Source organism: Homalodisca vitripennis, chromosome 1, assembly GCF_021130785.1.
Source record: "Homalodisca vitripennis isolate AUS2020 chromosome 1, UT_GWSS_2.1, whole genome shotgun sequence".
NCBI lineage: Eukaryota > Metazoa > Arthropoda > Insecta > Hemiptera > Cicadellidae > Homalodisca > Homalodisca vitripennis.
Window position 1 is genome coordinate 17,211,051 of NC_060207.1, and position 25,301 is coordinate 17,236,351.

At 33.8% G+C, this 25,301-nt stretch overlaps 1 protein-coding gene across 3 annotated transcripts; it reads left to right on the forward strand.

Annotated features, from left to right (window-relative positions):
- LOC124357798 lies at nucleotides 1–24,355 on the forward strand. Of its 3 annotated transcripts, none has more exons than XM_046809855.1 (6): nucleotides 3–336; nucleotides 8,366–8,902; nucleotides 9,339–9,855; nucleotides 12,628–12,789; nucleotides 16,535–16,666; nucleotides 23,180–24,355. In XM_046809855.1, exons 1-6 carry the CDS (start codon nucleotides 272–274, stop codon nucleotides 23,759–23,761), a joined length of 1,995 nt encoding a protein of 664 aa, XP_046665811.1. In that variant the 5' UTR covers nucleotides 3–271; the 3' UTR covers nucleotides 23,762–24,355. The 3 variants fall into 3 exon arrangements, with proteins under 3 accessions (XP_046665824.1, XP_046665811.1, XP_046665819.1); XM_046809863.1 differs by lacking the exon at nucleotides 3–336 and adding an exon at nucleotides 974–1,001; XM_046809868.1 differs by lacking the exons at nucleotides 8,366–8,902; nucleotides 9,339–9,855 and having other exon boundaries at nucleotides 1–336.
- The last annotated feature ends 946 nt before the right edge of the window (nucleotides 24,356–25,301 follow it).

Below are 25,301 nucleotides of genomic sequence, written 5' to 3' on the forward strand. Positions count from 1 at the left end.
CCGATTCCAACCCCATTAAAGTTACTAGGATTTAAGACGTTTGAGGCGGATAATGGACGGTTACAGAATGAAAACACGGAATTGACTTTGATTAGGCCTACTTACTCAGACGGTTCTGTAAGGCATTATGAAAGTTTAAAGTTTAAATTATAGGTTATCTTAAGTGAAGTATACATTGGTGTTTCCACACTACAGTTTGCCAAACGTTTATTTTTATAAAATCGTTTATATATTGAGGAAACAACGTAATGCGATTGATTTTGCGTTCAAAATGAGTTGTGTTTGTGAAGTTCTATCGTGTAATTCAACTTACGAACCAGGTAGAACATATCACAGGTAAGAAAGTGATGGTTATCTGGTAGATAGAAAATAACGGACATTATAAGATTAAAGGTCGACCTGGCAAATCACGAATTTGACGTTATCAACGTATTCTGCTCATCCTCCTGAACAAAAATATATATATGGTTTTAGGGGTGGAAATGACAAATAACATGGTTTTAGAGGGTATATATACATAAATAGTTGTTCTTAATGTTTCAATGTTTTGTTTGTGTGCTGTGTCTGGATATCTGTAAATATTATCTGCGAGTGAGACTGATAGCGTATCTGCTATCTGAGCGCTCTGGGGCAGAAGTCAGAGATAACGTGTAACTTACTGTAGGTTGGATCGAGTTAGTGTGTGACAATCATGGATCAACCATCCACTAGTTCGACCAATCGTAGTGAACTGGTGTGTCGTAAATATTATCTGCGGCTGGGACTGATAGCGTATCTGTTATCTGAACGTTCTGGGGCAGAAGTCAGTGCTTCACTGGATATTGTGTACTGTAGTTTGGATCGAGTGAGTGCATGACGATCATGGATCAACCATCCACTAGTTCGACCAATCGTAGTGAATTGATGTGTCACAGTGTTTTGTCGGGCATGTTAAGAGTTTACGTTTCGACCGAAACAAGATTATTATTTAGTTTTTATACATTCTGTGGAACACACTAATGGTAAGTGTTCTCTATTAATGTCCATTTATATACATATTCATATTAGGGGTATTCATGATTTATTAAGTTTTTTATGCGTTACATAATTGCCTTTCCATTTCAATTCAATTTATATTTCTGATCAGCCCCTCTAGAATTTGATATTTTACTGATAGGTACTATCTCGAGGGATGTTTTTCTTTCGTTGACACCAGCGCGGGGCAGTGCTGCCGAAGCCCGCGCTGATGGCCGGAGGCACTTGTCTCAACTCAATAACAACTAATGAATTTGTAGCTCGAAATTTAAGAAAAACATTGTTCATTTGGATCAAAATTGTGCTCATTTCAGTATTATTTTTCACTTACGTTTGCAAAGATGGCGCCACATCCGATGACGTCATCACGAGGTTGAATCATGGTCACAAAAGGTCATGTGATGCCCGATGTGGATGTAGAACATGGAAATATTGCTCCGCGCTTGAACAGTTGTTCCATTTTTGATGTTCTAAAACTTCATTATTTCTCATTTCCACCCCGTGAAGCCTTATATTATTTTGTTCTGTAGGACGATTCCAATAAGTTAATAATGCGAAACTCGTATTTTGCCGCTCTGGCCGTTAATGTGACAAATACCGAAATAACTATATGTTTAGACTAGTATAGTTCATTCATGAATCCTATGACTTCTATCTTATTGCAGTGTCATTTGCAATACACAAGCATAAATTAGCTAGATTAATAAATGCCTAGGGCTGCAGTATAAATAAGAGGCCACCACCACAATAGAATCATAGTATATCCTTAAAAACAGTAACTAAATGTTAAACTGTTTTGTTTGTTACATTTTATAGATACACAACATAGATAGGTTTTATATTATGTAATAAGCGGCCACCAACACAATCGGATTATGATTATTGGTTTTAAAATATCCATACTATCGAATACAACATTTTACCTATAGATATTCATGAATATCATTGCCAGCTTTTTTTATTTAGACTAGTGACGTCATTACCAGCATTGCTGTTATTTCTTTATGTAGGAGAAGGCTAGTGACAACGACAGGCACAATGGCGATGAATATGCAGATATTGGCTCAAAATAAATTTATAAACACTAAGCGATGTTTTAATGGTTACAAGATAATGACCTAGCTCCTTTAAATCCGAATCGTCCAGTTTGTATTGACAAGAAAAGTAAGAGCACACATGATGTATATAATAAAGATCTTGAGAAGACTTTTTTTGAACATTCTGAATTTGATAATGAATATAATGAAAAATCATGTACACACCATTTTATTTCAGAAATCAAACAAACTATGACTTTTAGTTATTAATGAATGTACTTTTGACGGCATCAGTACCTGCAGAAATGCCTTTTCAAATTGGCTAAAGTAATCGTAAGTACTAAGCTGCTCAAACGTTGTTTAAATATAGTTTAGTTATTTTATGTGATCTGAAATAAATACATTTGTTTTACATATAAAAGTATAGCTTCACCATAATACAATTTTAAAAGCATAAAACAATTCAATTTGCTCAAAATTAATTCAAAGTAAACTCGTGTTTGGAAATAAATTAAAAATTAAAATCATGTGTTTCGTTATTGACTAATGGCGGCAAGAACAGGGACTCCTTTGTTTCACAAGCAGTCACGTTTATCCTTGAAAATATATAAGGTAATCAAATGTTATTGTTTTGTTGTAATTGTATATTATATTTTAATCGTAAATATTATATTAATATTTATACTTTAATTTCTAAGATTGATAACAAGCAAAACCATATTGTTCTTTAAAATATCTATTACGTTATTTGGTGTGACATTTTGTTTTTAGTCTTTGACACTTTGCTTTCAATTGATTGGATAGTCATGAATATTGATGATTCGAATAATTCGATAATCATCATCCCGATTGTGTTGGTGGCTGCGTATTATACTGCAGCCCAAACATCACAAAATAACAATACCAACTCTGCTTACATATCAGAAAAACATTACAATACTTACAGCTTGCGCAGATAGCAGTGAGCAACCGCTTTTGTGAAATGGAGGAAAGTTTTATCCCCATGGTTAATCAGGAGCCAAACCGACATGTGTATATAGAAATATTTCATATAATTTCCTCATATTGATTGCCAGTTTTAAATTCTTAAGCAATTAAATACTTGCTGTTTATTGCTTACATTGAAACTTACTATAATGAAGTTAAAATCATATGTTTAAAAATTGTAATATTGAATTATTCATTCGGTTAAAATCAATCAATCCATTTAATAACGAAAATCGAATAACGAGTGTAGGCCGCTTATTAAAGTCTACCCTAGAGAATTACTACTACTAGATGTTAGGCTCATTTGATATTTTTAATCATTTATTAATTTTAGTTTATTTCGACTTTCGACCAACTAGTCATCTCAAATGTTATTCAAGACGTTCACTTTGTAATATATTTCAATATTATAGCACTTAAATTGATACAGTAATTGTATAAAATAATCTTTTTTGTTTGACATCTGTTTTCGTCTCAAGAGTAAAGAAAAACATTCACTTTGAAATACATTTCAATATTTAAAAAGTTGAATTAGATACAGTAATTATTTTAGAGAATTTCCCTCACATGTTTTTACTAATTGAAATTTGTTAAAAATTTATAAATTGAACCTACAGATTGGCTTCCATCAACAAAAACCAAGTACTGAGTAGAGTAAACCATTTTTTCAAAACTAAAAATTCGAAGCTAAAGTAAAGCTGGCATGCAGCAAACAATGATTCCCTCAAGGTGGGTGGAGCCGAACATTCTTCAGAATTATACTGATAGAGCACAGACTTCTTTTCACACTTAGAGGAAAAACCGGAGCCAGATTCAGTTCTGATACTGGGAGCAATGTTATTAAATGTAGTCGTTCAAACTAAATCCGGTCTAGCAAAGTGACCTGCCCTACATCCGGTGATCGGTAATGCAGTCCAGTTGTATCTAAACCTGCCGGTTGCATTCTTATGTGCATGTTCACACAGGTACCAATTCACTGGAAATGGCAGGGGAAACTTGTTTTCTTCAGTACTGGTAGTATCTCTGCAGTGGATAATCATGGCAAAATTAAAACTGACGTGTCCTAAATTGAACTTGTGGAATCTACATCTTGTTTGTAGGGCAAACAAAGTGATGAATACTAGGATAAAGTTCTTAAGCAGAAAGCCTGGAAGGAAATATTCATGCATTTTGTGAAGACTTTGGAGACTTCGATAAGAAGGAGCAAGAAAGTGCAGGTTTCGTCTAAGAAACAATAAAACAAATATTTTGACTTGGGTGCCTTCTTCTTATTTAAAGGATAAGCTTCTCCTCATTTAAAAGGGCAAGGTTAGATACCTCAGGTTAACTCTTGGACACATCCTTACTTCACACAAACTAACTGTTTACTGAACTATTTAGAGAATAGAATTGTTTGGCTTCGGTTTTGCCTGTGTGTGGGAAAACGCCCTAATATATCATGGCAATAAAGAATCTTGATTTGCGCAATGTTCAACCCTTGAGTGCCGCAGCGTCGCTAATTTTGATGGTACAAAAAGTGCATCAAGTGCCGGCGTCGCTAATTTTGTCGTTTCGTATTTCGAGACAGGTGATTCGTGCGTCTAGGCCTTCTTGAAGAGTCGCTCGTCAAGGCCTATTTACAGGCGATTTGGCTACAGGAAGTATGACTCATCGAGTATTTTGAATCCATTATGGAAGAAGGAAAGTAAAATGAAGGATAAGGAAATTACTCGTCCAAAAATAGTGGGTTGCGATAATACCGAAGTACTATGCGATGATTTTGTGTTTCAGTCATGACGTAGCGAACGAGTATCGCGTTGCGTAACGGCCATTCTCGTTTGTGTGCCGATATCCAAGCATTTTAGTAAATAAAAACTAAACTAGCACCTTATACAGTGTTTTGCAGTACTTCTTTATGAAATTAATGTATTTATATGAGTGTGTCCAAGTGAAAAACGTGAGTTCAGTGTAAATATAATGGGGTTATTTTGGTTTTTATAAAGTTGCTGATAGCCATACAAAAGAAATGTAGAAAAGTTACTTGTCTCTACATCTAATAATAATATTTATTTGTGTTATCTTTTTGTCTCATTTGATGTACTGTAAAAACTACACTATTAATTAATATGTAATATTTAAACTCTAATAAATGAAGTGCAATTTATTAAATGCCGGTACCAGGTAGTATTTTGTTTATACAATATCATGCCATGTTTCTTTTTATTATAGACTCATATTATACAGGGTGAATATAAAGTCAGGACCCCCCCTCTACTTTTTTCCATAGGTAATATAAGGAGATATCCTTTGGGTAGTGGTGCAATATGGAAATGAAGTTTCATTTTATGATTTTGAAAATCTTTTTGTCCCCCAAAAATACGAAATTTTGGGGGCAACCCAAAAATTTCAAATGTAAACCCCTATCAAGTGACCCCTCATTTTAAAGAGAATGAAAATACTGAAATAGTGGTGAAAACCAGAGATTGCTATCTTTTTCCTAATCCGAAATAATAGCCATTATTACCAGAACAATTTTAATAACTCACCACGTCACGAAGTCAAATTAAATGTTCAAACTGAAGGCCTCATACTATTTGGCAGTGAGACAAGCGTAGAGTGAACGCCTCTCTGACGTTTTGTAAAGTCTGAGGTGGTATTTGGTTGCAAGAATCAATAATCCTGTTTCCTAAATCTTCGAGGTTTGCTACTGGTGTTTTGTAAATTATGGATTTTATGTGACCCCATAGAAAAAAGTCCATGGGTGTAAGGTCCGGAGACCGTGCAAGCCATTCTATTACACCACGCCTACCACTGACCACGTAGCTGAGTTCCCAGGAAATGTCGTACAGCACGATGATAATGTGGTGGGGCACCATCTTGCTGGAAATGAACGATTTCTTCTTCAAATTCATGTTGATTCTCCTTAATAACAGTATTTATTGCAGGAAAAATTTATTCTTGTAACATTTCCAAATACAGTTGACCATTGAGATTCCCATTAATAAAAAATGGTCCTATAATGTGATTCCCAAAAATCCCGGCCCAAACATCAACTTTTTCTGGGTACTGGGTGCGAAATTCACGGAAAACATGGGGATTTTCTGTGTCCCAGTACCTGCAGTTGTGTTTGTTCACATCTCCATTGACGAAAAAACTGCATTCATCACTAAACACAGCGTTTCGAACAAACAATGGATGAGCAGAAATTAGTGCTTCCATTTCTTCACAAAATTGTAGACGACGGTCTGGATCGTCTTCGTTTCACTCATGGATAAGCTTAATTTTATAAGCGTGATATTTATTTTTTTCAGTAACTTTACTACAGACATTTGGGAAACATCACAAAGATTTGCTACTAATCTGGTGGACTGCTGCGGATCTTCAACAAATTGTGCAACAATTTCAAACTGTTTGTCACCGCCTAAAGGAGGCCGACCTGAGCGTGGGGCATCTTTGATGGAACCAAATTCTCAGAACTTATTTACCAAAGTTCTTAAGTATTTCCTTGTCACAGGTCTATCAGGATGTGCCAAATTAAAAACCACCTTTCTGCCTCATGATAATTTTCATTCGAAGCCCCGAAAGTAAATATCATTTCTACTTTATCTTCGTGACTACGTGCCATTTTTACTCGTAATCAGTATTAATTAGATAATATTATTTAAAACTTACAATGCGAAAGTGCATATAAATAAATTATTGTAATAACACTAAAACACATAAAAACTTCTCAAAATACTTCACGGAACAGTAAACACACAATACCACTGGATAATAACGATCTACTAAGATAATAACTACTGTCAAAGTATGACCTGTTCTCACAAAATTGAAACAAGGAATGGACTAGTTTGTACTAACTGTACTTCGAACCGGGAAAGCCCAGTCACTCATTGACAATAAACTTCTTATCAGGTTACTTTCTAATATTGGATTCTTCGTCCATTCCATGCCTCACTCATTGAGAACACAAACAACCAATAAACCTGTTTCCATGCAGACGGAAACTGTACCCAAACAAAATAAATTTAGGTCTAAATATTTAATTACAATTTGTATTGGCTATGTTGTTGGAAAAGAGATAGCGATCTCTGGTTTTCACCACTATTTAAGTTTTTTCATGCTCTTTAAAATGAGGGGTCACTTGATGGGGTATTACATTTGAAATTTTTGGGTTGCCCCCAAAATTTCGCATTTTTGGGGGACAAAAAAAATTTCAAAATCATAAAATGAAACTTCCTTTCCATATTGCACCACTACCCAAAGGATATCTCCTTATATTATACCTATAGAAAAAAGTAGAGGGGGGGGGTCCTGACTTTATATTCACCCTGTATATGGGTTTTCTTAGAATTTCATGGTTTTTATTATGGTATAAAGAAATAACCTTAAAAATACTGTATACACTCAAATTAGGTTCAAACATTTTATAAAAAATCTTTTTTTATGAAGATGTCTCTTTAATTTAATTAGAAAAAACAACAAAATTATAAAATCTGTTAGATAAGTAGTTATTTTACAATAGCTTTTTTCGAGCTTTTTTTCAATAGTCCGGCACTTCATGTATATGACTTGGGGGAAATGTCAGTGGCATTCAAAGGGCGAAACTTAGTTGTGAACAAGTTGTTATTTGTTTCTTTATGTTATCAGAGACATTCAGTCTTGTAGTCGATTTACATAAATAAAGTTATCTTTGAACATTTTCAGTTATCTAACGGCCAGAACAAAAACATAGGTCCTTTCTTTACAGTAAACTTATAAAATAAAAGTAAACGTACTCTTGTACGTTGTAACAAGAGTAGATCTTTATTATTTTAAAGTTAATACTGTTAAGCGTTAGAACAGCACTAGTAAATATGCATATGCTAAGAATTTAACTGAAGTGAACAATTTGTGCAGGATCATATGGATGAAAAGTTTGTGGCATACTTCATAAAATGATGTCTTTTAAAATGCAGTGTTCTATCATAGAAGAAACATTTTTTTTAACTTGGCTTAAATTGTACGTTGTTTGGAAGTTTAAATTGCTATATAATTGTGAATTTACTATTAAAATACATGTCTAAACACATATTTTAGTCTTGTTTATTTTATAGACTCATTAATAATATGTACCCTATAATTTGGTAGTAATGCAGAACACAACATCCTTTAACATTCTTCAAAAGTCAAAGTCTCGTAATTGACTTATCCATTTCAACTAATTTTTGTTATTTAGTTATGTGTATTAAAAATAGACTGTGTAAGTTTGTATGTCATGGTCATTGTAATGGGATATAGACTTCCATTTCACAGTCTAACATTAGGTCTCAGGTTTATTGTATTAAGTTATATTTGAATTTTTGCAGGTTTCCGATTGATCCTACGAGGCGCAAGGAGTGGCTTAAAATATTGGGTATTAAAGCAAAGGACTTGAAAACTGTTTCCGCTGTCTGTTCAAGACACTTTCGCTCCAAAGATTATGAATATAATAAGAGGTTATTTCCTGACGCTGTTCCTTGTTTAAGGCTAAACATTGTCACAAAGAGAGTTCAATCAAGTAAAAGTAAGCATCTTAAAGTCAATATGGCATCAAAACCATCATTCAAAAAACAAAATTCAAAATTTTCAACCAAAATGAAGAAGAGCTCAAAATATGTGAAACTGGAATCACTTACAAATAATGAAAAACGACCATGTATCGATAGTAAATCAAGTAGAAAGGACTTTGATGAACATGATGTGAATAATCTATCAAAAATTACAAAATGTTTAACTCCACAAGGTCAGTTAGAGGAAGGTAAATTAAATATTTCATCAGAGAACCACAATCAAGAATCCTTCCCTAAAGAAATAATGTTGTCAAACACAGTAGAAAATATATCAGAATCCAAACTAAATACAAGGTAAATACTAAAGATTTTACTTATTTTACATTTAAAGTAGTTATTATCAGTTATAAAGTTTATTTAATGAAATTGTTATCATTCATTTTCTTTTTTTTAATCTGTGTTTTAAGAAGAACAGACTAAAATACCAAATTTTAACTGTTATAGTAAAAATTTGGTTTATTGTTGTAAGAAATGATCCTGAGGCTATACCAACACAAATAAAATTACCTAAAGTACATTATTATAGTTCATAGCATGCATCTAAAGTGTTACTTATCTGTAATAAAGATTTCAAACTGTAGTTGATATAGTACAATGCCTAATTCTTTTTTATGTTGTTCTCGAAATCTGAAATAAATCTAAGTAATAGTTGAAATACAAAGAATTGTCTGTAATTCCAATAAGTCCTGTTGTTATAATCAAGATTTTAAAGTTTTTATTTTGATTCCAGGCGATCGCTACAACTTAATAGGTTTCATGCAGGAACAAAAGAAAATATATCAACAGGCTGTCTGTATGGACTTTCCCCAATTAATAGAAATCAATTGTCAAAATATAAATATTGTTGTGCTGAAAATGTAGTTAAAACATCTACACCAATTCACTCATCAGAATCGAGTAAAAATCCTCATAAGAGGTCTCTGGAACACTCTTGCCCTGAAAGTGTTAAAAAAAGAAAAGCCACAAAACAAAACATTTTATCTCGCAGTAAAAATTCAAAATCAACTTCTCAAAAGAATAATTCCGTAGCCCGTTTGAGAATCGCTACAGAGGATAACATTAGCAACTCTAAACTGAGTTGTAGTATAATTCGCATTGAAAAAACAATTGCGGAAATGCAAAACAGAATTAGACATTTAGAACAAAAATCGATTTTAGATCAGAAGAAAATTGAAACTTTTAAGAATGCTCTAATAGAACAACGAAGAAATGATATCAAAACCTTGATGGATGAGAAAGAGAATGAGGTAAGAAAAACATAGCATCTTAATAATTGTGAGTTGTAAAACAATCTTGTATAAAATTATTTATAACAGGAAAGCTAAAATATGGAAGAGGTTTTAAATAAACCAGGTTAATGTTTTAGTATAGTCTCCTCTTAGGACCACACATTAAATCATGGTCCACCATGTTATTATTTAATACAGAAAAGAAGCATTTTCACAATTACATTCATGTTTGAAATGAATTCAGTCATTTGAGATTTTGAAAAACAATAAAAATGTTAGATAGAAATCAAGGTAACTGAATAAGGAGAGTAGTGTACTTAAGTGTGAATTGTCTTTATTACTTTTTATGACAGAAATCCAAACAATGAAAAATGAAGCGATGAGGAATGAGCTGGTGTATTTTTGTGTGTGGAAATAACATGTTTTTAATCTATAAACCATTGACATATCAAAAGATTCCAAATTTCCCTGTAATAGTTGTCAGTGAAATAAAAATGTAACATTTCATTACTAGGTTTGGTTTTGTGGATAATTTTATCCGTGCTAAATTAACCTCAATGGAATATCTGTTACATCAATCAGAAGCTCGTGAGTTAGTTGTTCCTCATGTTTTGTTATGACTGCCTTCGATAAGAAGACCGATGTCATTTTACATTGTTTCCACCTCTGTGGTTGGAAGCACTTTAAGCACTACATAACCTTTACCTGAAACCTGGAAAAAATTGCCAAGAAAAAGCTCCCAATAAAATTAGTAACTCAGATAATAAACACAGAGCAGCATGGGACCGTATAAACCGAGAAAGATTTGCATTGACAAGTGAGACAAAATCACACTGATTTAATCAAAAACAACAAATTACTGAGGAGTACACTGATTTAATCAAAAACAACAAATTGCTGAGGAGTTTAAGCATTGTGTCAGCAGTACTACAGAAGATGCCCTAAAAGGTGCTGGCCATACAATTTTTTAAAAGAAGGAGGTACCGTATTGTGGCAGATGCTACCTTAGAAAAGTTTGGTTCTTGCAACTACCAATAAAAATGAGAAAAAGAGAAATCATTGCTTTGTTTAGAAATAAGGCCTCCTAGTATTAATAAGATAAGTGAAAAATTAGTGTAACACTGTGGTATGCAAATTGCAATTACCATAACTGTAATAATCAACAGGTTGTTCCAAAGTGATGCTTTTTGTAATCTGTACTGAAAACTGATTATTGACAAACACCTCACCTGAGCACCACGTGTTGATGAACACTACAAAACTCTAAACTCAGCTGTGTACATCTTAAGAAGAAGAAAAGATATCGAACTATCAAATATAAAATGCATTCCTTGAAGCCAATCTGAGATATGCTGTAGTTGTGTGGGGAGGTACCTCTGGAATAAACATCTAAAGAGTGAACTAATAATAAGTTATAATATATCTGTTACTATACTAATATAATTTAAACTAAAGGATATATTATTTTACCAGACAAAGTGGGGGCTAAGAAGCCCTCTCTAACACAATATAGGGACAAACAGCTTAATTCTTTTTAAGTGCAGAGATTTCAACGGTGTTGTTATAGGCTACTGGCGGGTTTATTTGCAGCACACAGAGCTGCTCTACAGTCAGCACAAATGTAGTATGTTTCTTGCCCACCACGATCAACTTTATTGATATCTTCATTTTCCAAACTGTCATCAGAATCTCTTGAATCGTCAGGTCATGGTTGATAAATTGAGTATTCATCCCGATCACCATTCTCATAAAATTTACACTGGTGAATATCTAACTTACAACGGATCTCGAAGCATGTATAAAATTGATAAAATTTTTTTATCATTATTAGAACTAATTCCTGCCATACTGTGGAACCACAATCAAAATATAAAATAAAACTAACCTGTAGTAGAAACTCTAGAAATGCAATTGAAAAAATCTAGAAAATAACTTTCTGTTTCTAATATCCAGGTTAAATTTCAACATGTGCTTTCATGATAGTTCCTTATTTAACCATCAGAGTGTATTAGCAATTGAACAGCACTACTGTCGATTTGAAGTAGCTAAAATAAACACTACTAGAGTGTATCATTTTACAGCTGTCAAACTTTGTGTAGCGAAAAAGCAGTTTGTAATGTGATACTACAGATGTATGAACAATATAGTTTAAGTGATATTTATATAATAAAATATAGATACTCTATCATTATTACCCTGTCAGAAAGGACAGGTGTAGACATATTAGGGCATCAGTGGGTTAATATAAGTGATTGAGAATAAATGAATGTTTATTTCAGCAACTGTACATGAAATACACTTAAAAATTACAACAGTAGCGCACTAAATAGAATTATTAAGAAAGCAATAGTTTTAGCTAGCTAAGATATAAATTATATAATTAATAAGGAATAAAGCCTGCATGGGCATTCAGCCTGTGTGCAGGTTTCAGTTGATCGTCGGCCACGATAACTTGACATCTTTAATGGCATTAAAAAGAAAGTGCTAGAATTTTTAATATAAAATTTATAATTGAAAATAAAAGAAGGAAAACACGATTAAATTATGTAAACTGGCGTTACGTTTAGTAAAAAATTAATAAAACACGATTTAGTGTTAGTTTCTCTATAATAATGCAACAGCATCATATCATTATGCTTGGCTCAGGTGAGAAGCCTATATACACATTTAATTTACAATTTACGACCTTGTTTGTTCACTATATGAATAGTTTATCACGTTCAATGCTGAAAAATAAGTATATACCATCTTCTATGGCCAAAATGTTCTACGACATTGTAATTTTTCTAGTTGCTGTTGCGAATGGATCTTTTGTACATGGACTACGACCCAAAGAGAATTTGCCGGCTCTGCCTCGTACTTGTTGATAAAAAAGAGTCACTAACTTCGCTGGATTCTCATCCAAAAAATCAAGCTCTCATCTCACTTATAAGGAGTGCAACCAACATTCAGGTAATTATATTATTACTTAACAAAATATACTCAAAAAAAGAGAAAAACTATTAACATTTAAGATCTAGAATCTGATTTCTTCCTTTTCTTCCTTAGGTGTAAAATGATATGACAGTTAACATTGCAAATACAACAAAGAACTGTAACATAAAGAATCAAAAAACACATTTTCTAAATTAAGAAATACAATTATAACACACACTGTCAATAATAGTCTAAGAGCTAGTGGTCGGCTACCTGTATGTATTTGACGAGACCTGGGTTTTTGTACAGTGAGGCCCCTGTACCCCCTGTACATGAGATGGGGAGTCACTAAGCTCCAGGTGGCCGACCTTGGCGGCTCTCAGGTAAGACAGGTATCAATTTTTGGGCAATTTCATAAGTATTTGATGACGTCTGCCGTTTTGTAATTTGAAACTATATTATTATTATTATCGGAAAATAACAATGGCAGACCATTATCGCGCGGATTTCATTATCAGATACTATATCAAAATGTAAAAGGATTTGAGGTTAAGAAAATTCCACAAATTAAAATATAAAGAAATTATTTTACCGGACGAAACTTATGATTCAGCATATCATAGTAGTTGTGGCAGACCATTATCGCGCGGATTTCATTGCGGCAGACAATTTTGAAAGTGCTCAAAAAAAAAATAAAATTTAGAAAGTAATTGACGAGATCTGCCATTGATATATTTTTATTTATTAGGGTCTTAAAAACTTATATTGATCATGGCAGACGTCTATATAGCGGACATACTTTAGTAAAAAAAAAACGAAAATCTTAGCTACTCCCTGATTAAAAATATTGAAAATTGTATTAAAAAATTGTAATGGGTAAAGATCATCAATTGTTGAAATACCCGTTGGGGGCAACAATTTTTTTTGTTGGATGTCAAAAATTTGAATTTTATCGCCAAATTTCTTGCGAAGTTTTTCTTCCAAATAAGATGCGTTAAATATTGATGCTGGGTCCTGAGCTTTCACTTAATTCTTTAAATATTTCAAGATACTATTTCTGCAAAATAACTCAGAAAATAACAAAGTCCTCGTTTTATCACATCATCTTTAACTAAATGACATATTTCTTTATAAACAGTTTCATGTACTTCTCGGGAGATGTGCAATGCAGTACGAACATGACTTTCCACGAGTGATCTATTTTGATACCTAAAATTTTGCAGACAAATTTCATGGTAATGTACTTCAGAGGAGAGAACACTTTCTATTTTTGTTAAAGTTTCTTGGTAAATTGTAGTATCTGGCTTAAAGTTTAATAGGATACTCTTTTTAAATTGATCCTTCTCTGAAGTCCGTAATGGATCAATTTTATATCGAAATTGTTTTTTTTTTTGTTACAAAAAAAAAACACAAATTTGAGTTTGCAGAAGCTACAGTATCGGAAGTTACAATATCGGAAGCTACAGTATTCGAAAATTGAACATTCAATGATTTTGCTGAATCTAAAAGATGGACCCCTCCACCAACGAAAGTTCAGCTTCAGCGTCGATTTCATTTTCTGCTTCTTTTGTCTCAAGAATGTTTGCATTGTTTTCAAGGGAATCATGTACACGTGTATCCTCAATTACTGAACTATCAGCTGATGTAGATGTCTGTTCAATTGCAGACAAAGACTTTTTAGACTGTGATAGAACCTTTTTTTCAACATCTGTCGTCAAATACTGCCTTTTTAATGCTGTAAATGTCTTATAACAACTACTATGATATGCTGAATCATAAGTTTCGTCCGGTAAAATAATTTCTTTATATTTTAATTTGTGGAATTTTCTTAACCTCAAAAATCCTTTAACATTTTGATATAGTATCTGATAATGAAATCCGCGCGATAATGGTCTGCCATTGTTATTTTCCGATAATAATAATAATAATATAGTTTCAAATTACAAAACGGCAGATGTCATCAAATACTTATGAAATTGCCCAAAAAGTGATACCTATCTTACCTGAGAGCCCGCCAAGTCGGCCACCTGGAGCTTAGTGACTCCCCATCTCATGTACAGGGGTACAGGGGCCTCACTGTACAAAAACCCAGGTCTCGTCAAATATATACAGGTAGCCGACCACTAGCTCTTAGACTATAAGCTTTTAGGCTTATTTATCTGTAAATGTCAAGCACAGACGTTTTTATCATGGTGGTAAAAAACCAGCTGATTAATATATGAAGAAAATTATATATAATACATGATGGTTGGACTTATTTTGAATCATTCAACATATAGAGACGATATTCTTCAGTTCATAAATTCATTACTGGTACAAACATTTTTATTTGCAGCCAAGCACTCAGTTGTCTTAGAGGTTTGTTTGGTAATTTTGTTTAGTTCTGAGAAAACAAGGAATCTTGTACCAATGAATGAATGAATGCTTCTCTTTGGGGGAGTTGGTAGTCAATGTGTTGATATGGTAGGCATGGTGTGTTTGGTAGTCATACTGATCTGTTCCTCTTTCCAGATGAAGAGTGCACAGATGGTGGGTGACTGCTAGAATTTAGAGAGAGAAAAGAGGCTACCGTCAAAATTTGGAGCTTTTAACTTATGCTGCAGTTTTCTCTTGGTTCCAATTCACCAAGAACTCAGATAGCTTTGTTTGCAATACTAAGACTCATTGAGGATTGCCTGTTGAGTACTGTATTTAATTTCATTTCATTTTATCGTATTTTCTTTACAATATTCAAGTTTGACACCAGTAAACCTGTATGTGAGAAAATGTAGGATTATTTGTCACATAGGCTCACATTAGATAACATTAATTTTCATTTAAATATCTTAATTATTAAAGGATGTCATCAACATAGTAATAAGTCTGAGTAAGGAAGGTAGTGTCTTGGAGAAACTTTCAGTTAGGTAGAGTATTTAGAGATCTTTTTACAATTGTTAATGTTACGTGGTTTAACTAAAAAAATTTAGAACTCTAAATTTTGATTTTTAAAATTTCAATCCATTTGCTGAAAATCAAAGTAACTGCTTCATTGAGAGTCATTTGTATTTAATTATAGAGTTCAAATATCAGAAATTGTTAATTTGGTACTACCAGCAAAATGAATTACTGAAATGTCAGAGAACGTCTGTGGAAGATCATTTATACATATAACAAGACCGGTCCCAACAATGGCTTCTGAAGCTAACCACGATCATTGATAGTTGAGATCGTTCATACATGCTAAATGTTTCTCTAAAAGTAAGATATTTTTTCTTAATGCTTTTACCAATTCCAGTCACAAATAGAAATTTTTCACTTTGTAGTTTTAAGTAGAGACAGTTAATATGTGTTGTAAGATGAACAAGAAAATATAATTTCCCCAAAAAAAACAAATTGTCCAGCAGTTGAGTACCAGAACAATGCTGCTAAGTCATAAAAATGTCTATGATTTCACGTATTTAAAAAACCGCAACTCTTTGCCTCTGCTCTACTAATAAACCTCATAATTGTGGGATCACCAGCGTACGCAATATCAATTTCAGCAAGAAAGTTTATTGTGGCCGTATTTAAAGGAACTTGATTGATTGAATTACTGATTTTTTTCAAGTTTTATTAAAGTAATAATAACATTCACATCACCCATGTATTTCAAATGTACTGACTATTATGATTAAAGTATTTTAATTCAATCAATGATACAGAATTAATGATTTTTTCTTCAGTGATCAAATAATCTGTCAATGAATATAAAAGCCGATGATATGTTGCTGATGAAAGCAAATGATATGTTGTTTGTACACAGATCGAGCTCGAGGATGGCCTACCATCAGGTATCTGCAGCGAGTGTCTACATCAGATAAAGAGGATAGACTGGATACAACGTAAAACTCGCAAGTCAAACACACTGATTAAAAAATTTGTAATGATGAGAAAGGTAGGTGCCTGAAACATTTTTATTTTACAGTTTTTAAGTTGATTAACCCTTTGAGAACCATTGTTTTAAAGTAATTTTTTGACATTATAAAAATATCTATTGTCACATAGAAAGGAATATGTGAAAAAACCCGCTCATAAAAATGGTTGTTTCACAACAGTTTAAAAAATCATAACTTTGATAATATTTGTCATAAATTTATGATATTTCACTTCAATGATTGAAAATAAACATACTTCATTAGAAAAATTACTTGCAGGCATAATTTAAATATTTGCCCTTAGAGAGATTGGATAAAAACATCTGCTAGCCTACTGGTAATAGACAATGATACTCAGTAAATCGCTTGGGTAGACATGTACATTTATCGAACTCTTGTCTATGTAGAAATGAAATTTCATGCAAATTGAATGGCTACAGATGAATTCGTTCTTGATATATCCTTCAGATAGTTAGACTACGTAAAGGCTCAGTCAAATTGCATAAAAGGACATGTCTATTATCAAACACAACATTGCATAAGTAGAAATGACTTTGCATGCAAAATTTAAAGTCCATAGCTCAGCCTTTTTTTATGCCAACTGTCCATAGCTCAATCCGTTCTTAACCCTTTAAGGAGTATGGACGTCATATGACGTCTTCTTTTGATAGGCTAAAATGCTTAATAAAAAAGGACTATGTGTTCTACAAGTCAATATTTCAGTACTTTTTCAAAATCAAATGTCTTATTTCCTCACTACGGCAGACTCACTCAATATTGCCTGCCATTTGGACAACAGTAATTAACTAGATGGTTGCTCAACAAATATAAGTCACTCTCACAAGATAAATATGGCCACAGTATGCAGTATACAAGGAATGGCTAGTATAACGTGGTGGCCTATTCTGACAGCAAAGCAATGCGCACTCAACGTGACCTTGAGTCAGTGGCTTCTACAAGGTAGCTACTGAGATCTGGTGGTAAAATCAGATTACAAGTGAGTGTGAGCACACACATGGAAGTTAAGTATGTTGCCGATAGATGGAACCACTACAGACAAATCTACTTAAAGGCAATCAGTAATAGCAATGCATTTACGATAATACAAAAATACAGAGGCTAAACATCATATGACGTCCGTACTCCTTTGGGTCACTATGAGAATATACGTCATATGACGTCCTTACTTATTATGTAGAGTTTACACGCACTCCTTAACCCTAGAGTAGACGGGCTGGGTCTGTGGGACCCAGGCGGTTTTGTTTTGTTCAGATTTTCAAGGTCAAAGTGACTCACGGTGGCGAGACTCCGTGTAGCTTTTCCAAAAACACTCCACAGAGTGCTCTGCCGTCATTGCTTTTGTTTCCCCAAGTCTCAGTCTCTGCGTAGTAAGTGATTGATCACGTTTTGGGTCTGGTAGGCCCAGCCCGTCCGTTGGCGTCACGTTTTTTACAGATATTTCGAATTGTTGTTATATTATTTCGTCGTCTATTTTACATCGGAAAAGTGTTTATATACGATTGTTTTTTATTGTAATGAAGTTTTAGACCATTTAAATAAATATGGCTCATGGACATATTGACAGAAGCAGTGATATTGACAGACTATTGTTACGAGACAGTGAGAGTGAATCTGATGACACCGATCCAAACTTTGAAATATACAGTGACCATGATACGGAAAGTGAATTCGATTTGGATGAAGTTTGTGAAGCAGGACAACACGAAGAGGAAAGTGACAACGAAGCTGGACAGCAAAAGAGATGACAATACTGACGATCAGGTATTTGAAGAAAGTAGAGATATCAATATTAATTTACCAAGTCCTTCTACAGCGCGTAATTCTGATCCAGTACGACGACGAAGGGAACCAAAATTTTTATGGGGAAAGATAAAAAAACAAAATGTGAGAACAAGAGCTCACAATATTGTTACTCTTCATTTACCGGGAAGCATACGAGAGGCAATGACAGTACAAAATCCCATCGAAGCATGGTCTTTGTTTTTCAACGAACCAATAATTGATTTGGTTGTAGGGTCAACAAATATATTTATAAATACTGTAAAAGAAAATTATGTTCATGATCAAAATGTAGCAAGACTTACTACAACTGAAGAAATAAAAGCTACCTTTGGGATTTTGTACATTAGTGGGGTTTTACATGGAAGTAAAATGAGCATTGAAGAGTTTTGGAGTACTGATGGAACCGGAGTGGAAATATTCAGGGCGGGAATGTCCTTGAGACGATTTAGGTTCCTGACTAGATGTATTCGCTTTGACGATATTGAAACAAGGGAGCTCAGAAAAAGCCAAGACAATTTTAGCTCCACTCAGAGAATTGTGTGATATGTTCGTTTTGAACTGCAGAAAATATATTATTCAATTTCGGAATGTGCAACACTAGACGAGTCTCTTGTTCCTTTCAGGGGAGGATGTAAATTTAGGATGTATATTCCAAGTAAGCCAAAAAATATGGTGTAAAGGTATTTACGCTGGCATGCTCGAAAACTTACTACGTAAAAAAACCTGGAGGTTTATTGTGCAAAACAACCGGATGGCTCCTATTCAGTAAGTAATAAAAGTCAAGGATGTTTTGTTGATAGGATGGTTGGACCTATCAAGGGAAGTAATCGGAACGTTTTACCTTAGATAACTGGTTCACCTCGTATGAGTCTGCCAATGAGCTTTTAAAAAACCAAAAAACTAACAATTGTTGGGACTTTAATAAAAAAACAAACCCAGATACCCCCATGCTTTGTGGAAAAAAGGGGAAGAGAACAATACTCCAGCATTTTCGGATTTCAAGGACCATATGACCTTGGTCTCTTACGTACCAAAACGTAACAAATGTGTCATGATGTTGTCAACGATGCACCACAGCAATGAAATAGATCCAACTACTGGTTACCAGAAAAAAACCTTCGATAATAACATACTACAATTCCACCAAAAGTGGGTGTAGATGTTGTAGATGCTATGTGTGCTGAGTATACAGTTGCAAGAGGTACACGACGTTGGCCACTGTGTTTATTTTATTTCTTTATGAACATAGCAGCATTGAACGCCTATGTGGTCCTAAAAGGGAATCAAAACAACATTGTGAGACGTACCTTTATCAAGGACTTAGGACGGTCACTATTACAACCTTACATGTCACTTCGGGCACAACAAGGCAACTTACCTAGGGAAATTCGAGCCTTAGCTGCAAAAATTTTCGGGAACTCCTATTCTGCAAAAGAAAACCCTGAACCAGGAAAACGAGGCAGGTGCTTCTTTGTGCAAAGACAGCAAAACTAAGTATTTTTGTAAGCAGTGTAAAGTGTGGCTGTGCTTGTCTCACGCGGAAACTGTTGTGCCGGGATTGCGCTGAGTAGATCTAAGATAAGGACACAACCGACACCTACAGCTTGTATCTATGAGTGTAAAAGTAATTTAGTATTTTTCCCCCCTTCTTAAGTTAGTTATAGTGATAAAATGATAAGTTTAGTTGTGTAAATATATATTTGTAGAGTAAGAAACAGTACTTGTCTTCATTTTGCTATTCTTTATACGAAAATGTACATTTGCAAAAGTAGAATCTTTACGCCTATATATTAAGAAACCGGTTTGATTTCAGGAAGATTTTACATTTTTTATTTTATTATTTAGTTCTTTCTTATTTCAAAAATATGTATAGTTTAATTTTTATATACACATCATGGTTAGGATAACGTGTTTTTGAAAACATTTAACATTTTAAGTAAATTTGTAAGATCTAGTTAGCTATTTTTTTATAAAAGCTTTTCATTTAATTACGACATTAAAAACTAGCCAATACTAATACAGTCATGCCTGTATTTTAATGTAAAAATAAATTTGTATCAATAAACTGGCTTGAACATATTTTTTTTCATTGTTTTTATTTGGGTCTGTCAGACCCAGCCCGTCCTGATAACGTAACTTTTTTTGCCCGTCTACTCTAGTGTTAAAGGGTCAAGATATCCAGCAGAATCAGACATATAGGCAGATAGAAAAGGAATTTTGCCAGAACCCTTAGTGATAGTTAATCAAAATATACAAAATGTCAAGGTTAAGTTCAATTCATTCTTGAGATACCACCCTGAGTTATAGCTTTTTAATGCTTAGCCAAACCCCATGAAGAGACATGCACTACCTTTAAACTTTCATACAGATAAACTGATACAATAGAGTATCAAAGGACTTAATTTTTGCATGCAATCTCAGCGAAGTTATTACGTGATACGTGGTGTGGCAGTCGCCTACCTTGTATGGTAATAACAGAAGATTTAGAATAAATAAACATATCATCAAATTAAGCAATTCAGGCACTTTTAATCTAATCCACTCATAACTTCTTAACATATTAATAAATACAATTTGTATTATACAAATACTTGTATCTTTTAGTTTAACACCACTCTAACCTAGTGTGCACTTTTAACTTTGTGTATTTTTATTGGTTAAATAAAATAATATAATTTTTTTCATAGATTTGTTTTCAAACTAAAACATTGTCAAACCACTAATCAGTGTGTATAAATTAGAAGGTGCCAAACTACAGAATCTTATAAAACATGGAAAACTCACTATCATGGGAATTAGGTGTGATTAGTGATGATCTACTGATCATATTAGTGAATGAGATTCATAAATTCTGATTAGTAGAACTTTAAGGAGCCGGTCCAGATTCTAACACTTTGGTAGGAGGGGGGGGGCAACAAAGATATGGGTGGCCCGGGAGCTCAAATACAATAACATAACTTTTTCGTTTTTCTTTTGTTCTCTTAGAAAAAGACACTTAGAAATTGCATCTAGTCCTATAAGCACCTTTGTGCTGCTTCTAGAGTGACAGGATATTCTGGATAAGTGAGGTTGGGGGTAGAAGCTGTTTCCTGTCAAGATCCATGAGGAAGAATTTAGAGCACTAATTCTCAAGTCATGTTTCCTGGAAGAGGGGAGAAGCCAGCTCTGAACCAGCCTCTCCAGTCAGAGAAGGCAGGGGGTGGCACACCCTTATGTCAAGGCAAGCAAGAACCCTTTGATCTTAGAGAACGAACACCAACTCCAACAGTCGTAGTAGACTAAACCTATCGAATTACCCTTGCACCCCAGAATTTCAACATTTGCGGTTTGTTATGTGCCGCTCCTGGACATCCATAAGGTTGCCCAGATTTAAGTGACACATCTGTTTTTTCTGTTCCAAGTATGGGTTACAAACCAGCCAGAAGTGAACCCTCCTGGGTAAACTTTTTCCTTACACGTTACTTATTCAGTACCCTTATTCAAGTACCCTTCAAAATTACACTGGACAGTCAAAAAGGAAAACCGGCCTTAACCCTACATCGGGTGCTAAACAGAGTTTTCCTCCGTGTATTTTTTATTATTAAAAATAGTACTACTTTTCTGATGTTGGCAGTCGTTTCCCGCAGTGTTCTTCACGAGCATCTTTCGGGGAAGCGAAACAATAGCCTCCCGCTTGTCTTTGTCAAAATCTGTCAGTATGAGGTCTACTTCTGTGCGAGACTGGATGATTCCTCCGTGAGCGCCCGATGTTGTTTTGTAGTGCTTGGACGAAATCTCCGTGAGCTCCTTATAGTGTTTAGTTTCTATGGAGTAATAATCCGTGTGCGCCTAAATGTGTGACCTGTGATGGTTTCTTTTTAAGTTTTAGAATATATTTTATTTGAATTTTGTGAAATGGAGAATGAATACGAGAGACTTGTCAGTACAGTACCCGTGTGCTAGGGAACATTTCAGTACTGTTTATGGAGTGAACATTGTCGTTATAAGGACCAGAAGGAAAATTTTTTGAAACTTTGTGTAGTGTTTAAAAAAATTTTTAGTAAAGAATAAATTTTGATTTTAGAGTAATAATTGACATTACAATTATATAATACTCAAGTTAAACATTTTTACAATTAATTGCATTATTCCTTAAAATAAATCATGTTGTTATTATACAATAACATTACATTTGGAAAATGGAATATTTGGAAAATTCATTACATAAGAGAGAAATTTTTATTTAATTTCTAAAAATGAATATATTACATTGTAATTAAATCAGTATGAATATTTAAACAAATGAAAACAGTTTAAACTACTATGATATCCATTATTCGCTAACATGGAGGAAACCTCCGTGAGCGCCAGATGGTGTTTCTAATTTTAAGCACCTGATGGAGGGTTAATTACCAGTCCAAGGTTTAAATACGATTACCCATCCTCCCATTGTCTATCAACCATCTGCAAATGCCCAAAATTCAACTTGTTTGAAACCGTATGTTTTTATTGTCAAATACTTGTAGACAAAGTCTAAGGCAGAGCAGCTTGTCTAGTTCCAGATATAACCCTTTCACAGAGCACACAGAATTACATTTTTATCTTTTGTCCACCCTAAATATATAAAATTTATATTTTCATCTTTCTTTTGAATTATCATATTTTTTTATAATAATCCAATGGCATAGGCACTAATTGGGTTAAATTGCAATGTTTAGTTAACTGAAACTGATGTAGACTTAATTTTGCAGAACTTGAATGAAAACTGCAGCACTGGATCATCTTCAATGAACACATTGGGAACTGAGAAACTGCTTCTCAGCGATAATCTCTTTGATGAAATTGAAGAAGAGGAAGGAACAGATGTGTTCAAAATTGAAGATGTCTTCTCTCTGGAGAGTTCTACTGATACAATACCATTTGATGAGACGACAATCAAGCAAGAGGTGTTATCTGATGAGGAGGAAGCCAAAGAGGATTTCATGAGCCATCTGTCTTCTGTTGAACCGGTCATTCCAGTCAGGAGAAAGCGGATATGTAGACAATGTCAGACTAAGTTCACAAACAGCTGGACATGGATCAAACATTTTAAATATTGTAACGGAACATTCCAGTGTTCAGAGTGCAATAAACGGTTCTGGAACGCTCGGTTGTTTCGGATCCACAAGGTGAGACGACAGTCGTGTGTGTGTGATGAGAGCCTAAGGTACTGCTACGATTGCCAGATAGTGTTCCGCTGGAAGTGGGAGCTTGTATTCCATGTTTTCCGACATGGGTTGGAACCTTGTGGATGTGTAACTGGTGAATGTTGGGTCCTGACGAAAATTGAATAACCATGTTCCGCGTATGCACTCCGAGCAGTAATTTCCAGTTACACATGGTATGGACCTTTCAGAAAACAATATATTAGAAATCTGTTTAACTATTCTTTTTTTCCTGGTTTGTAATCAGAAATGGTTTAGTTCACTGTGCATCTAAAATATTTTTGACTAAATTATTGAAATATGTATACCTTATGTTAGAGCATAACCTGTGATCAACTGGGACACATTTCTTTATTTTTAGACATCCACAGAATTTTTAATCACGGAGTATTAGTTACTATTATTTAGGGATTTTGAGACAGGTCTAATGCAAATAGGCCAGACCCAGTTTACTCAAACATGTTGACCATGAAGAGTTTTATCCTTCTTCTCCACTTTGGGCACTAATTTTAGTTACCTTGTTTTGATTGGCTTAAGATTTTTACCATTAACTTCAAGATAAGTTAGTTAGTATGATTACTTATTATTCGTGTTCTTTACAGTTCTCGTGGTTTAAGCCATTGAGGCAGTAGTTATATGTGCCTCTGCAGGCCTAGTAGCATTAATTAATTTAGGTGCAAATGTAAGTGTTTAGTTATAACGTATTAACTTTTTTTAAATTTATCATAAAGCAATGAAATTTTAAACATTGTTTAAAATAATTGTTCCTCTATATTGTTATATAAAATTTAAAGAAACAAAATGCTTTATATAAAAACTTTTTGTTATGTTAATACAATTGGCAAAAAATAAATCAAAATAAAAAACCACACACTTTTTTAAAGTGAAACAGTTCAAACTGTGTATTCACCACTTTTTAATATTCCATATCCTTTTTGACACAGGAAAAAATAATTAACCATATATCTAAAAATTTAACTTAAAACAAACAATATTAAACACTTGCCACTGTTTTTTTTTATTGTTCCACACAAAAGTCAGTAGCTATAGTAACTATGATGTTTTATGGTAACATCCTAGTTCATAACACTGGATGCAGACAAGTCCTTTTTATATTAGATATTAAAAATATTAGATGAACCTCCATCCTCTGATCTGAGTAGTCCTAAAACTAAATAGTAAAACGATTTCTAGATCCGGGTAAAATGAATCTTCAATGCTTTCATCACTATCACTGTAACGTGAGTTATACTCACAATCACTGTACAACTTCAAAATCACGCAAGTTTTCACGTTCCATCATTACACATAGAGTAAACAAGCAGTCAGAGAACACAGTACAAGATGAGCTATCAGCTGCGAAACAGACACAAAATATTTGTTTTAATCAGTTTAGCCACAGTATGAAAATAAAATTACTTATTTGTTTGTCGCATGTAAACACTTAGTAAGAGACATACCTACGATATCTAGTGGAAATACGGTGAACTACGTGAACAGTATAATGTGAAATGCTGACCATCTAACCAACGTGTGACTTGGCGTTTGGTCCCGGCCGAGCCATTACCACGATTGTATTGCACTTACTATATACTTTCTATAAAGCAATTAAAATCAATTGAATATAGATTATCATGATTATTAACTTGTATAAATATAAATCTCAAAA